Source organism: Carassius auratus, chromosome 18, assembly GCF_003368295.1.
Source record: "Carassius auratus strain Wakin chromosome 18, ASM336829v1, whole genome shotgun sequence".
NCBI classification, from domain to species: Eukaryota; Metazoa; Chordata; class Actinopteri; order Cypriniformes; family Cyprinidae; genus Carassius; species Carassius auratus.
In genome coordinates, this window is record NC_039260.1 from 18,899,696 (window position 1) to 18,917,008 (window position 17,313).

The window sequence follows — 17,313 nt, forward strand, 5'->3', positions numbered from 1 at the left end:
TCCAATTCTTACAATGAAGCCTTTGGCTGCATACACAGACACGATGGACATGGGAATATCGCCATGAATTAAATATTGGAGTATTAATAAATACCTGTAAATAAATATTTATACAATACATACCTGTGCTTTTGCCTGTTCAGTGTTTATGTTGAGAAGTGGATTGGTTTAGGGTAGGAGTTAGGTTAGATGCCTCAATACCTATGAAAGTACAAATATTTATACACTTTACAATAAATAAATAAAAAATACAATTTATACTTTTACACATGCGTCATGACCTGACGCTAATCCTTAACATTAAAAAGTGATGAAATAAACCGAATGTTCCTGTGGCTCAGTGGTAGAGCATTACATTAGTGCCGCAAAAAGTTGTGGGTTCGATTACCAGGGAACACACATATTGGTAAAAAAAAGTATAGTCTGAATGCACTTTAAGTCGCTTTGGATAAAAGCGTCTGGTAAATGTAAATTGTAATATTTTCTGATTGGCTATGTATCATGTTACACCAGTTTCGCATTTATTTTAGACAGACAAACTTGTTGCATTGATCATAGTTAGGAAACATTGGTTAGTGTAGCATTGGGTTTAGGGCAGGGTTAGTTCATTGTTCGGTTTATGGCTGTGTTTGTTTGACAAGAATATTGTTCCAGGACCAACAACAGATGTTGATCCAGGGACACGTCCTACTTGGCAAAGCCAACTTCACCGTATGCTGTATTTGATTACGCAGTAGAATAAAATGGTGAGTCATGGAAGGTAAAAAACAATAATATTCCCCAAGATTCAGTGCTTTCCAGACTGTGCACCTCATTGCCTTTGTGGTAATTAGAGAAGCAGTCCGTTTGTGCCTTTACAAGAATATCCACACTCAGAGACCAGTGACTGTTTAGTTTCCACAGCACTAGTGTGCTGCATTGGTGGAGCATTGGCGGAGTGTAGATGACGTGGTCTTCCTGGCCCGCATTGTGTATGGTTCTGGTTTCTGGTCCCAAAACCACACAATTAAATGGGTCAATGAGAAATTCACAAATTTAACAAACTTTATTACATCCATTATTCTTCTAAATTGATTGAAGGACATGCAATTGAGTGTTTTTTAATGAATGATTTGCATTTTTTCTTTTTTTTTTTGAGTCATATGAGGATTGGATGGTATATTTAGCATGGTGTATGTGCCAAAATACATTATCATGTCAGCTTATCAAACACTCCAATCACATAAATCGTTGCCCATCAAAGATAAAGATCTCATTGGTGTGGTTCTACTTTTTGTGTTAAAGCTCTGTCATAAAGTAGGGGTTGATTGGAGAGTTTGTTGGCCAGAGACGAAAACAAACATGGTTTCATTAGGGAATAGTGTGGTCAAATTTACATTGACCTCAGTTCATTGTCATATAGTGTAGTTTGGGTCAGCCAAAGGACAACAACATTGTAAATGCCTTTTAACTGAGCCACAGAATAAATACTGAAACACAGAAATGTTGGTATGGCTTGGTTACAAATAAGGACACAAATCTGATATCTTCATATTCTGCAACAGTTTCATAATTTCTTAGAGTTTTAAAATGTTAGTTAAAAAAAGATCAAAAGTTTTACTGTTTGACAGCTACAAGTGATCACCTGGAAAAATTTTGGAAGTGTTCTGTTCGACCACCTGGCATGTTCATTCCTCAGGGAAAAAGTGATAGATAATCTTATGACTGTCTGCATAAAATCTGGTATGCTTGTTCTTATTCTGGCCAAAAAGCACCCGTTTTGAGGGAAGAAACTGTGTGATGTACAGATAATAATAATAAAAATAACACCATCTGAATATTGAACCTTACAAACACTGGTATCCTTTGATAAGTCATTTTTTATTTGTTGTGAGCGTGGCACTGCAAAATCACAGTAGCCTAAGAGCAACCCCATCAGCCCTTTTTTTTTGGCTTCCTGGTCAATTTCTTCACCACACATTATTAAAATAGTTAACACAGACCTGAGATATTATTTGAGATATTTGTTTGTTCAGCAAATGAACCAAATATCTGTCAAGTAGATATCCATCCAATCATGCCACAGTGGTTTACATGTTCCTCATTTTACTTTCTACATTTTATTTCTGCATTAAACATTCTGCTTCTTGCCAACACAAAAAAAACCTCAGATGAAGAAGGGCCCTCTTTGGCTTTAATTTGTATTATTCAACTGTTCATGGGGGTTTGAGATCTAAATGAAGTGTATTGTCTTAAAACTGGGCTTGCTGCTTGGCCATCATGTTCATCCAAAAACTGATTACGCAACTGTTTTTAAACTGTCATGACAACTTCCACTCAACAGTTGCCCAGGTTTTTGAAGCCCAAGGTACAGTCGACAGTTGGCTGACCACAACAGCGAAGCTGCATGCATTGAAATGTTTGGGTTTCCATATGCCCCATGCATCGTGTAAATATGCTCTCAGGCCTCCTTTGATTCCATTTTGTACCACCACAACACTCCAGAGGGCTGAGTGGGAGAAGAAAGCTGATACACGAGTTAGCAGAACCTCTGGAATGAATCCAGCCTGCACTAGAGAAAGAAAACAGAGCACTTACCCAACTCACTCTTTCTCAAAATCTACATAGCACAGCACAGGACGCAAGAACAACACCAGAATCTTCAGCTCTCGAGGAATTAGTGGTCTACATTTCCTTGCCGAAATTCAGCATGACTCAGTAATATTGCAATACTTGGTTTAACTTACAGAAATAGTCTTTATTTCCAGTATAAGCATATCAGGTTTTGTGGTTTCTGCATATGCCAATGCGTTATAGCAGAGCAACTACAGAGGACCAGCTTATTGGATTTTTTTTTTACTTAATAGCTCATATTTGTCCTTCCTCAAGCCTCCCATTGGGGTCTGTCCTCCCAATCAGTCTCCTTTCCCTTTCTCTCATTAACACCACCCAGGTCCTACTTCCCATCGGTTCACAGGAAACCTCTTCATAGTCCGTGAAGCAGGAAAGTGTGGTGAGGTAATGGGGTTCAGGTTAGGTTTTGTGGGGTACCATTGAGGGGTTTTAAATGCTGAACAATACAAAGGGAAGGGCAGAGCTGTGATTCATAGAAACAACTACTTCATTTGTACGACAATTAGATTACAAATTTCATGGTCTATTTAATGCTCAGGCCAGGCGGCTCATTCTGACAGATGGCTTTTTTGAAAATCAAACATTTAAAATGGTAAGTAAAGGAAAAGAAGACCATGACCAACTTTACTTTAGCAATGACTTAATGTCTACTGGTGGTAAAAAAAAAAAAAAAAAAAAAACTTTTCAAAATACCATATTGACTTGATAGTGTAAAAGACTAGTAGACACCACCACCATGACAAAAGATAGTTTATGTTGCTTTTTTCAGCAGCACACTCAACACCTTAATCACTAAGTCTCTTTAAAATATTTTGCTGAACTATGTAGGTGTTTCACCATGAGCTCTTATTTTTCCTTAGTATGTAGACACAGGGGTCTCATGTTGATGTCACGATGGAGGTACGATGAGTGTTTGTAGAGGTCTGGAGTCTGTTGGAGACACAGCTCCCCTTGTGTGTACACTCACTACAGGAGCAGGAAGAAAAGGTAGAAAAGCATCTTTGAAACATTAGCTTTTGAATGGCTCCCAAACTCCCTCCAGCAATGCTCTTTATTAGTAATATCCCTTCAAGAATGTAGTCTCCCTACCACCATCTGGATCCACTAATCAGTCTGAGGCCTGAGTGCTTTAAAAAGCCAGTGATTTGTTCCTCTTTTATGCTTACCCATGACCAGTGTCATCCAGATCCTTGGTTATGTTGCATGTTACATGTTTAAAATACCAGGCACTTAATGTGGCCTAATGTGTTATAAAAATTTACTCACTTGCTTTGCCACCAAAGCAACTTATATTTTGTTACTATAAATATTTTTTCTTTTATTTTTCTAATATTTAACATTTTATTCAAATATGTCACAGGGTAGTGTCAAGATTAGGGACCTGTCTGTGTGTGTTTTGCTCCCAGTGACCCAGTTTCTCCCTCATGTTGATTATTTATTTGATTCCAGGTGTGTCTCCTTAGTCCCTTGTTATCATGTGTTAAAAAGCCCCAGTCCATTCAGTTAGTTGACCCGTTTGGCTCCACCATATCTCCTAGCTCCCTCCTCTCCATGTGGCCCAGCAGTCCAGTAGCTCTGTCAAACTCCCTCGTACCTCCAGCTCCGCCTTGGTCTGGCGTCAACCATCCTGTGCCTCTGGACTCCACTCCTCTGGCTTTGCCATGTCCTTTTGTCCCTCTGTCTCTGTCAGGCTCCTTCATTCCCTCGGTTCCACCTCAGTCCTCTGTCGCTCCGGCTCCACAGCGGCCTCCTCGATCAATGCCTTCGCGATGGTCGCCACTGGCTCCACCTATGACCTCCGTATCCTTCCCGTCACCGGCTCCACCTATGACCTCCATATCCTTCCTGTCACCCTGGCTCGTCAGCTTTCCATCTACCTCGGGCTCCTCCACCACCTGCTCCGCTGCCTTTGGTCAGCCCCTTGGAGTCAGCAGCCACTCCTCCTTCATGGCTCCTCCCTCTGTCTGCTCCACTGTGGGTCAACATTATGGCTGTGGTCTGGGTCCAGCTGGGCTCCTTCTGCTCCATGATATGATATGTCAAGATTAGGGACCTGTCTTGTGTGTTTTGCTCCCTTTGACCCAGTTTCTCCCTCATGTTGATTGTTAATTTTATTCCAGGTGTGTCTCCTTAGTCCCTCATTATCCTGTTTTTAAAAGCCCCATTCCAATTAGTTAGTGTTTGTTGGGTCTATTTGTTGTGTTCGTGTGTTGATGCCATTTCCATTGTGGATTATCCCTTAATTATGTTTCCTGGATTAAAGAATATTGTTTCTACACCACGTTTCTCTCTTGTTCCTCCCAGTTCAGACTGTGATGTGGGAGAAAAGAAGGTTTTTAATGTTGACATTAACTAAAAAGTCACTTTTACATGATTATTTAAGTTTTTTCTATTCAAAAAGAGAGAGGCAAAACTAGAGATTAACTAGCCCAAATGTTCTGTAAAGGTGCAAAATTTCTGCAGAATTTTCAGCTTTCAAACAAAGCAACTTTTTGTTGGTTAATCTGCATGACTAACTTGAATCCACTGTGTAACAACAGTAAATGTAACCATAACTTTAAACTGTTATGGTTCTTATCTGAGTCCTCACTTTCATAGCGGCTGCAAAGGGGTTGGGAATGGAATAACCTATAGACTCGCTGACTTTACATATGTGGGATAGCATTTGGGACAAGGCTACACTCACTAACATTTTTCATAGTCTCACTTGTAAACTCTTTACATAGTTTTAGTTTAAGAATGATTGGCTGTTGGTTATGGAATAATTATCTATAATAATGTGTTGAATCACCAAATAACATATATATCACAATTAACTGTTATGCGCTATTAACTAAAACACCTCTTGATCATTTTTCATTCAACAGATCCCGTATGACAATGTTTTTATTATTTTTAGTTTTACATTTTTATTATGGTTTGTTTTCCCCAACCCTCAGTAAAAATATCTATGTACATTATATATTCATCTTAGCCTCTTAACAACAACAACAAAAAAACATTATAATACATTTAATCACATCAGCAGAAACAAAAATAAAGTCACAATTTGTAAACATTTTCCACAGTTTCGTCATTAAAACATAGCATCCATCTTGTGGTAAAAATTCAAACCAAAGACAAAAAAAGTTATTAATTAGCAGAACTCATATAACAATATTTTAAAATGGCCATCACAGATATGTAACAGAGCCTAAAGTTTGAAAAAAAAAAAGCCTAAAAATAACAATGTACAGAAGTATTACATTACAAATAGATTAAAAATTAAGTCAAATCTGAATGTAAACATTACCAATCAAGATAAATAGTTTGATGTGATACATAAAAAATATATATTTTTAAAATCCCTAAATTTTGTATTAAACATTCTTGTAAAACAGAACAGTTTGTAATACTACTAATAAAAGATACATGATATAATGTCCCTCCAATGGCAGCAGTTTAACTATTGTAACTTGCTAAATCACATTTTCCCTATGAGAGAGCATTTTTTGCACATTTACTGAGAGGATAATTATTGTTTTGTGCAGGTGTAGCTAAGCAGGTTCTTAATATGTGCTTGTAGGAGCTCAGCTGAGTTGTATACAGGGCTCAGGTGGTTAAGAAGATAGAGAAATTTAGTATATTAGCTTGACACCCCCTTTTGGCTCAATGTCAGAAACGCCCCATGCCACCACGTTACCACGGATACCACAACCACTCCCATCCAGCCGCGCTTGCTGAGATATCTCTTTTGAATTTAAAACGCGGTCCCACATGTTCACTCCAGTCATCTTTCCTGTGAAGGCCAGTTCTGCATCAAATGTGTCTGGGATACTAAGATGCCTGAAGAAACGTCCATACTCTTGCCCCAATAGTATGCTTCCTTTGCTGCGTAACTCATGACCTTCGGCCACTCCGGGAGAGCTTGCAGCTTGTTGACCATTCACCCACAGTGAAGCCAAGCCCTGTTGTGAGCTCCAGACTGCACAAATGTGCACCCAATGACCCTCTTGAGCTGCCCCTAAAGCTTGCACCAAATGGGTTTCACCATCGACGGTAAAGAAGACACTCCGTCCATTCAACACCAATTGGAGTTCGTAGGCATTGCCAGTTGTACTGTATGAGAAGAGGATGGTCTTGTTGAGTACCTGAGTTGGTTTTACCCACAGGCAAATGGTAACGGCATTGGTCTGAAAGGGTGTCTTGGGTGAGACTTCAGCATGTGCTGTAGATGAACGTGTGGGGAAGAGCAGCCCAGTGTCACAGCCTGGAAAGGAAGAGGAATTGAGAGAAATAAAGGGAGAGTGTAAACAAACTTTGATTATCCCTGTTAGAAGTAACACAACTGATATGTTATGATGTCTGTTACCCTATTTATTTCAGCGGGAGAACCACTACACCACTCAACCCATTGCATCACTGAAGGCTTATGATTTTGATCTGTCTATACTTCACAAAAATCTTTTGAGGAGGGCTCAACACAGAGTGTAAATAATAAAAATGTTTTGCGATGTAATCCTCAGTGCATCCTTTATATTTTAATGGGGGTTCTCCAAGTAATAAGTTACATTGTAAACATTTAGTCATTGTGAATCCTGTCCAGGATTTGTTCCTGCTGAGCCTCCCAAAGAGCGTCAAAGATCAAGAGACTTCTTTTTCTTTTGCTTTTAGTATTTATACACTGCTAAATGATCAGGTATAATCCAACAATGATCGCCCCTGTGGAGTTGTCTTTTATAAGTTTATGATTGCATGAGCACATTAAATATATGGATGGTGAGTTTTGTGCATGATTAGCCGGCATAACCATTGAGCGGACCTTCAACCAGAAGAAACTTAATTACAGTGGAAGGCTTGTAAAACTGAAAAGGATTGTAGAGGGCTTGGTTAATGGGATTGGTACATTCTCTCTCCTATGGGTGATTGCTTTGCTATGACAGGCCATGGCTCTCCTATCCTACTGTAGCTTACAATATTTTCATTACATTTGTCTTGGGTTTCCTGCTGTGGGAGAATGGAGAAAAGCTAAGTCATTTTCTAAACAGTGTCATCTGGTTCTGTTTCCCCCCTGGATGCTTTGGTGTGGTCGCCCTGCATAGCTGTTCATAATTATACCTCCCTCTGTCTTTCATTTACTCTACCTCTACAAAGCTATTTAATGCAGAAGGCATGGGCATTCACAGATGAAATCATTTTTAGCTTAAGCTGACTAGAAACTATATCCGGCTTACTGACAAGGTGATGCGAACTCAGTAGGAGCTTGGGGAATATCTTAGGGGGTTAAACATTTATCACATTTTGAGGGTATCAACCCCCTTACCTTGGGTGATGGTGGTCTGCTCAGAGGTCGTATGAGTTGACATGCTTTGTGTCAGCTCAGTTGGCTAGTGATTTGATTTTATCATGTTGTTTGCATTAATCTTAGATTTACGGCTCAAAATGTACAGCACCAAACCAGAATCATCACTTTGGCAGTCTCTTTTAGTTCTCTCCAAATTGACCTCAGAAGATTAACTCATATAAAAACTTGCAACGGAATTGGTACAGGAATTGGATGTTTTGTTTAGGTCCAATGGCATAGATTCTACATTTGCATTTTAACTTTTCTATACGCAGTGTGGTCTATTATCTGTGCCATTTCTTTTACATAGTTAAAAACTCTGAGGTTTGAATCCAGTTTGAATTCCAGTATACCCATTTTGACTCTACATCCTCTTGAGCTCCTCTCAGTAAAGTGGTATAAATATTGACTCATTTTGTTTTCTATAACTTGGATGTCTCACCTGATGGAAAGCTGTTTGCAAAGACTGATTTGGTGTAAAGGGTCAGCTGTTCCCGGATGGTTTGCAGCTCACTGGAGATGCCTGCTAAAGTCTTCTCCAGCCTACCTCCATTCTCTGTCTCTGTCACTTCTTGCATGAGATGTCGGGTCTGGACGCTCTTGGCTTGGGAGGCCTGACCTCTTCCCCCCAATTTCAAGCATTCGTTCTCCAGTCGCTCCAGCCGTGTAGTCTGGTTTACGCTAGCAGCCAGTAGCTGCTGCAGGGCTACATCATGTTGTGTGGATTGATCAGCTGAGACTTCTCGGACACGGTCTAGCGCGTTCTGCAGACGCGTCTCTGTTTGAATCCCAGCCCGTCGAACCGAGTTCTCAACCGCAGATGCACAAGAGCCACCGTACTGTGCCACAAACTGTAACATCTCTTCTCTCAGACTCTGCAGCTCCACCTTGATGATATCATCGGCATACTGCAGGAGCATGTTCTCTTTCATTTGGGAATTTTCCAGCATTGTAAAGAGCTTATCCCACTTAGTGAAGACTGAGCCTTTGCAGGGTTCAGGGGAAGGTGTGGGGGTCTCCCCTGAGAGAGAAATCAAGGGAAAGGAACGGAGAGGAATGTAGAAAGAGAACATGAGTTTAGATGACATGGTTTTTATATATGTACTTAAAGTGACACCATTGAGCTTAAAGTGTTAGCAGCGGAGAGTGTGTCATGGTCTTATGGAACTCTGTGAACTACTGTGTATAAAAAAGTGCAAGTCAATTTGTAGTTGATTAAATGCTTAGATCTGGAAAACTCAGAACTTAGAATTCAGAAAAAATAAATGTTTGATTTAACTCAACCAAAGAATAACTTTTTTCAGTTTTTTGCAACAATCCCAGAAAACAAAAATGCAAAATCTGTTTCTTCACATGATTAAAATATTTTGAACACCCTGTCACATATCTAGGGTCGTTAATAAGGACATTTTCACTTATAAAGTAGAATACTCAATTTAAAAATAATGATCATCTCTTTTGGTTTAAATTAAACCTACAAATGGTAAAGTTTGTTTATTTTGTTTAGGTTTTTTTTCTTTAATCAAAATGGTTAATAAAAACGAATCAGTTTTTTTTTATTATCTGCTTAATTCTATTTCTTTTTCCTTCTGTTTTTTCCCCCTGTTGTCAGAGGCATTCAGTATGCTCCAAAGACGAGACACAATCATAGTATAACCTCTTCAACAGACAAATGTTTATTTATGTCATGGCACATAAATTCTGTTACACTTCAACAAATACGGCAACAAATATTCCTGCATTCACAAATGTTTATACACATGATCCCAGTGAGTTACATTGTTTGTGTTTCTTTGTCTTTTCCCTTGCTAATGTAACGCCTCTCTGAAAGACATTTTTACACACATGCTGATAGTTTATTTGTCTTGTCATCACTTGCATGTCTGCGTAACTCACAGCTAACAATACTGATCACAACGGAATATTTATTTACTTATTTACTTATTTATTAATATATTTTTATTAGTTACTCACCTTCCATCTGGTCCTCCTCAGTTATCTCGTTCAAATAATTGGGTCCAAAGTTCACATCGATATCATCCTCATAATTCTCAGGTACTGCCATGGACAATGAAACCACCAGACACATGGCCTGGAGGAATGTCCACTTGCACATGCTGGCCATGTTTGAGTATGAACAAGGCTCAGTGTTTGTGTATAATTGTCTCTTTTTTTCTCTGGTGGTCTTCCTTGTTAGATGCTGAGCAATCGGTTGGCTGGGCTCCTGCTTGTTTGGTGAACTGCAGCTGAAAGGGAACTGAGTCTGATAGAGGAGCTCTGTGGTCTATATAAACATTGCGCTCAGAAAGAGAGAGAGAAAGAGGTGGTGGGAGAGAGAGTTAGCTCCAGTGAGAAATTCTTCGTTGGAGGTATGGGTAGGCAAATTGTTGTACTGCTCCTGCAAAAGAGAGAGAGAGAGATTGGGGGAGGATGTTGGGAAAGAGGGATAAATTGTAACCTTGAAAGGGAAAGTACCAGTGAATTTTGAAATAGTGGCTTGGAAAAGTCAGAGGAATTTCTGTAATACCTAATTCCTTACTGTAACTTACCCCTACTATCAGAGGGAAATGAATGAATCAATATTATTCAAGAACACTGATCTAACCTGTAATCTCTATCCAAAATTCGAAATCCAACTCCTAGATTTAACCTTGACACTTCATGTCTATTCAGAGTATTTCCTGTGACCCCTCTTCCTTCATCTAACTTGTATCTTAATCTTTAGGCCTTCTCAGCCCTTAATTTCATAGTCATATTTCTGATGAAGTTGAATTTTTTTTAACAAAGATCTAATGTAACTACTGAACAACTGTCTCTTGTGAGACAGAATCTCTTGTCTTTACCTGCAGTGCATCTCATTTGTAATCTGATTTTTAAAAGCTAGGGCATGTTAAGCTTCCCAATGATGTCAGCCCTTTTAAAAAAACATGCTGGTTAGGAATGTTTTGAAGCATGGCAGCTGGTTTGAGCTGATTTAAACTGGTCCGTAGTTGGTCATGATCTGGTTTAAACTGGTTATGAGCTGGTCTCGAGCAGGAGATAACCTGTAGTGAATTTCCCAAAAACAATTTAGCTAACTGTGGTTGTTTATTCCGTTGAACTCTATTGGTAATGACATAATTTGCGACCATGGTTGCTTTTGAGAAAGCTGCACCCCATCTTAGGACCAGCAAATAATCCAGCTCAAACCAGCTGCTATGCTTCAAAATATACCTAACCAGCATATGCTGTTTTTTTTTTTTCAATAGGAAGGGCATCCAGTGACAGAAACACATCTAGCAACAGTTACTAGCAAGTAAGATCTTGTTACCACCATTGATTGAAATTGTTATAAATTGTGATTCAGTTAAATAAATTGTGACTTCAAATCGCAGAAAACATCTTGTTTTTCATGGTCTCTTATTTCAACTTATTAATGAATAAAGCTTTTTAAAATAATAAGAAATAATGGGTCTTGATAATTACGGCTGATATATCATAAAGAAAACATGCTTGTCAGAATGACTCAGAATTTTTTTTTTTGGGGGGGGTACTGGGGTTTGAGTCATAGAAAAGCGCTGTTATTTTGGTGCAAATCACAGGCGCCACTTTCACAGACATGCACATTTAATCAGAAACAATGACTCAGCCAACTGCAAATGATTTGATGCCTTCTAAACTTTTTGGACTGATGCATGGCTGATCTATTTCATGTGGAGGCATAAGTGGCATTTTATCGAAGCAGAAAGGTCCCATGACATGTACCCTTTGTGAGGTCGACATTAATATGTTTGCAACACAAAATGACTTTAACTGCAACAGATTTTCCAGAATGTGAGCTTTACATTAATCATTAGTCCATTTACAGAATTTTACTTTTCAACACATTCTCTGTTCTGCATGATGTTTTCTGATGAAGGTCATGCCCCACAGTATTTGATTTTCCACATTAATGTTATTCCCTTCTGAGCTGAGAACGTCTACTTCTTGTTCCCCGGTGCAAAAAATATGGAGGCGTATCTGAATGTGAACTCGCGCCAGGGTTACTGGACAGTACAAATGTGAATGACTGGTCTCGTTGTCTGAAGGGAACACAGTGGAAGGTCAGCTTTGGCTAATGCCATCAGTCTGCCACCTTGGAATGAAAAGTGCTGATAATGAAATTCTAACAGAACCTACACCATAATTGACGGCAAAGCTCGGACAATGAAGTCCTCTAATCTAGTTTTAAAATGCACAGTATAATCCATGACAACCTCACACCTACAACCCCGAAATGTGGGCTGAGCAGGAAGGAAATATTAAAATGAACACCTGTATGTTTATCATTCCCTTGAAATCCATTTTTGTAATTTATTGTACATAGAGTGCACATTGTTATCTGTTGTACTGAACCAAATGTTTTATGGCTGATTTAATGGAATATTTCAGCCTAGATGCAGTGAAACATTTATAGTAGATGCTGTGCAGACAAGAATTATACAGTTAAAAACAGCTGTGAGGTGGTCTAAATCGTCCTTTTTAGAATTGATTGTTTTTCAAGAAGGATCCTGACTTCTGGTTATTTGGTTAATCTTTAGTCCGTAAAAAAAAGGATCTTATTTGAAGATATGAAAAAAATAAAAATAAAAAATTACTATAAAAAATTTAAATATATATATTACATAACTTATCTGCCACAATAATGTACTGTAATGTCTTCATATATTATATATAAATTAAACTATTTAGAAAAACTATAGTAATCTACTTTGCATCAGTCGATAATATTAACATATAGTCAGATAGGCTGTTTTTCTTTTTTAGCACAACTTCTGCTCATATGGCTGGAAAATCAAAGATCACATACATATGGATGTAGTAGAAAAACTGTAGGGAAACGGCTATAACTTTTGGTTTCATGCTTTTAGTTATACTCGTTAGTGGTTGAAATGTATCTAAAACTATAAAGATACCTTCTGCCAAAACACCTGGCAAAGATTAAATTGCTTACCTCTTGTGGTCTTTGAAAGTGAATGTCGATATTTCCAATGAACTGTCTAGGGCCAGCAACGTTTCCCCAGTTGTCTCATTATGAAAGATTATGTATGACACTAATCCTTCATTAATATCACCCGCTGTGTGTAGAAACAGGTGGGCAGGTCTTTTGCAATCCTAAATGTCCCCCCTGAGCCAGACGAAACATCTCGTTTTCAGAATTATGTCCGTTAACCGACCGCCCTGACTTAGATGGCTTGCCAGAGCAGAGATTAGATTTGTTGTTGATGTTGGGTGGGAGTTTCCTACCATATTTTGTTTATGATGAAGTGCCATTTTTGCTAGTCTTTGCCCTTCTTTGCCAGGGCTATTGCAAATTTTGTTTTACATGATCATTTTTCACAGCCTGCAAATCTGATTTATTTTTTCAAATAGATTTTTTTCATGTCATAACTGTCACACTTCAGAGGTTACTGACTGCTACTTAAAACCTTCTGCTATGATTTTATTGGTACTGGTGCCATCCGTTTGCTCCTCTTCTCCATGATCTAGCATCATTTTTGCCATATGTGTGTGAGCTAAAACAGCAAGGCCTGACATTTTCAACTAAATTAATGAGGAAACAAATGGCAATAAAATCCATACAACAACAACAACAGTGCAATTTTCAAGAAAAGGGTTTAAATAATGAATCAGCCCTCACTCAGTTTTTCAGGGGAAATTACATGCACATTTTCACAATAGTCCAAATTTTTTTGGACTCTGCTGGAGGTTCAATACATCATTTCTTGTATGTGTGTGAACTTTACTAACAATAACTATGGTATTTTTGCATAAATTATGGCTACGATGGTCATTCTTCCATAAGAACAGTGTGCTGTAGTGATTAATTATTGGTTTTGATAGGAAATGCAATGCTGTTGAGAGTGCTGCCATCTGTGTATCCTCGACAACCAGAGCCCATCCATCAACACGTCCGTGAGCTGATGGCGATGATGTCCCAGTTGGACCAGGCCAACAGACAGCACCTGCTCAGACTACTGCAGATGATCTCTGACCTTCACCCCCTGGTGAGTGAAAGAGAGACAAATGAGTGAGCAAAAGAATGAACGTGCTGTTTGAGGATGAAGGCTGGTGAAGGTGAGTTATTCTGGGCAACAGAAAAATAATTTGAAGGTCACCAAGGGAGTGGAGGGGTGGATAAATAAATGAGTATGAATTGAGTGATTTAGCATTCATTTTAAAGCAGACAGCTGCAGTACAAGGTCAAACATGGTAAAACAAGTTTGATGGTTGACACCTCTAGCGATACCATAATTGAGCATCCGCCAAACGGATGGGGAAATATCAGAAAACACATCCTTAGCTGCTTGCCCCCCCCCACCCCTTTTACAGGAAAAGACAAGGGGAAACCACACTTTTGGCAAAAACAGAACCAGTCATCTGTTTTCTTTACATTTTGAAAAGATTTAGGGGGGATTGAGGGGTAGCCTGCTGGCAAATAGCAGATGTGTGGAGTCAGAAGAATGCCTTAGTCATGAGGAGTTAATTTTGCATTGGGGAATAAGCACATGAATATCCGTCGTCTCATCAGTGAACACACTGGACGCCTGGATAGTAGTAAGATAAGGAAAGATTATGAGGCATTATTTTACGGTAATGTAGCCTATCTGTTGTCATTTCCTTTCTTTTACATTTACCAAAATAGGAAATGAGAATTCAATAAAAAAAATGGTGCTATCTTCAAGGATTAATATTGTCATTCCTAAGCCAAATCCATCACAGACACTGAGGGGCTATCGTAGAGGAATTTATCATCTCAATATTCAGATTAGTGCTTAAAGAGGTCCTATTATGCTTTTTCACTTTTTCAACTTTAGTTAGCCTGCGATCTTGCTGTTTGAGCATAAAACGATCTACAAAGTTACAAAGCTCAAAGTCCAATTCAAAAGTAAATATTTTATTTAACAGAAATCACTCTTTAAAACCTAAAACAAATGATTTGTTTAGACTGCAACGCATATTTTCGGGGATTGGTGATATCATGAATGGGACGGGACCTGGTTGAGCGTGCAACGAAGCCAACGAGTGATAAAACTCATGTCGAAGACACACTAGCTTTCCCAAGGCAGATGAATTTTGAGTGGTTACAATTATCCGGGTTTAAATCGCACTCAAATTGATCTGATTTCTATTTTAGAAGGTGGGCCTTAATTTGGTACAGGAACTATTCGAGCCATTCATTCCAGACTGGGGAGAGAGGTGTTGTAATAATGTAAAATATGTGAAAACCCCTTTAAAAAAAGTGGAATTTTTAATGGCTGATTATTTCATTTGATCACTAATCTGAAATATGGTAATAGAGGAGAAAAATATTTTTATTTTATACTTTATTTTAACATTACATTTAGAATCAATGTGCATAAACTTTGAATAAGCACACTCAATTCTGTACTTTCTGGTGACACTTAATAAATAGGCAAACCATGAATCTAAAGAAATACTGATTATTTATTCTTTATTTGCATTCATGCAGATGTTATATATACACAGTGTATTTTATCTGGCATAACCAACAATACTTGTTGTTGGTCATATTTCAGCTTCACCTGCTAGCATCCGCTGATGAGCGGTGTGACTATACCAGTCTGCCAACTTGAACAGCACCTGAACCAGAACCTGACAGCATAGACTAGCATAGAAATTCATAATAGGTTTTCTTTGTAAATGTAAATAGACTGGAACATCAGTACCTTCCTTTTATAGTAAATCAGAAATCATGTGGGAGAGGAGATACCCCAGACGCTCTCTATCCCATTGCTGCTTGTTTATACAGCGATTTGGGAGCAAACGGGATTAATTATGATTAGTCAGTGGTTTTCACATCCTGACAGAGGCTGGGAATCCTGCTTCTGACAGGACGTCCTGTCTGCTGCCCTCCCAGCTTCACCAGATTCTCTCTTTGTCCTCTCAACCACTTTCAATAAAAGGTGAAGTGTTTCAGAAAGAAAAATGAGAGGATTAAGCAAATCCTTGCTAAAAGGATGTGCTGTAGTTGGATTCCTGGAGAAAAGAGATCATGTAACCCATGTGGCTCATCTGCCTCTATTCGTCACTGCAGTTTGTCAGACATGAATGTCAACCAGCACAAGATTTAACTGATGATCTATATTACTTCTGTGAGTCACTGTTCTTTTTGAAGGTCACCACTGCTTTGCTTTAACAGATAGACAGATAAATCTAGAAAAACTGTCCAAAGCAGGAGGATGATTGGGACTTTCCTTCTGTTCCACATTTTTTCTCCTTGTACTATCTTCTAGTTTTTCTCTGCAAACTCATATAGGAACCTCGGGCTCTGGTTAATGAGTTGGTGGCACTGAAATCAACCAACCAGATTGCTGTGGTTCTTTACACAGCACGATAACAACCTTAAGGGACCTCTGATGAAAGAAATGTTCAGGACCAAATGAGTGTGTTTGTGGTGTTTTTACTATTTTTTTATTCCACCCTGACTGTTAAGAGGCCAGATAGCACGTCCTTATGTGCCCTCACATAGAACTGTAGAAGTGCTTTAAAGGGATAGTTCACCCAAAAATGAAAATACTATCATCAATTACTCACCCTCATGTTATTCCTTTGTTCATTTTCGGAAAACACAAATGAAGATATTTTTGATGAATTCTGAGAGTTCTCTGTCCGTCCCATAGACAGCAAGGATCCAACCAAGATCAAGGCATAGAAACATAGTTAAAATAGTCCATGTGACATCAGTGGTTCAACTGTAATTTTTCAAAGCTACAAAAATACTCTTTGTGCACATAGGACATTCTGTTTCAGCTGCACAACACACTTACATTGTTTACATTTAGACCAAAGCATGCACATACGTCGTGATACTCTACAAAATGGCACCGGGATGACACTGAGGAGACAAATTGAGTAAAGTCATTATTTTATTTTATTATTTATATATTTTTTGCACACAAACAAATATTCTCGGAACTTTAAAATTACATTTGAACACCTGGTATCACATGGATTATTTTAACGATGTCCTTACTGTGTTTCTGGACCTTGCTTTGTCTGGGAAGGTCAGAGAGCTCTCAGAATTCATCAAAAATATCTTAACTTGTGTTCCGAAAAAGAACAAAAGACTTACGGGTTTGGAACAACATGAGGGTGAGTAATTAATGATAGTATTTTCATTTTTGCGTGAACTATCACTTTAATACCCTCAAATATGTACAGTAAAGGGCTGTCACTTTTGAGAAAAATCAAATTTGAATGGATATTGATCATTATGCAATGTATTCGAATATCTACGTGCACCCCTTCCCCCCCCAGCCGCCCCGCGCAAAAAAAAAAAAAAAGAAAAAAAAAAACACCGTAGCCTAATGGAGATTCAAGCACAAATGTATTAA

The 17,313-nt window shown here is 38.5% G+C and overlaps 2 protein-coding genes across 2 annotated transcripts in view; one reads left to right on the plus strand and one right to left on the minus strand.

The window, feature by feature from the left end:
- Nucleotides 1-17,313, plus strand: part of veph1 (ventricular zone expressed PH domain-containing 1) — a 146,859-nt gene that overhangs the window by 50,608 nt on the left and 78,938 nt on the right. The window contains exon 5 of the mRNA XM_026287911.1: nt 13,799-13,962. Within this exon, the coding sequence (XP_026143696.1) occupies nt 13,799-13,962 (164 nt within the window). The remainder of the gene's footprint in view (nt 1-13,798; nt 13,963-17,313) is intronic.
- LOC113118607 (pentraxin-related protein PTX3-like) lies at nt 5,611-10,252 on the minus strand. The gene is made up of 3 exons (XM_026287912.1): nt 9,911-10,252; nt 8,379-8,957; nt 5,611-6,862 (listed from the first exon to the last, which is right to left on the minus strand). The coding sequence occupies exons 1-3, from the start codon at nt 10,059-10,061 to the stop codon at nt 6,231-6,233; spliced, it is 1,362 nt and encodes a 453-aa protein (XP_026143697.1). The 5' UTR covers nt 10,062-10,252; the 3' UTR covers nt 5,611-6,230.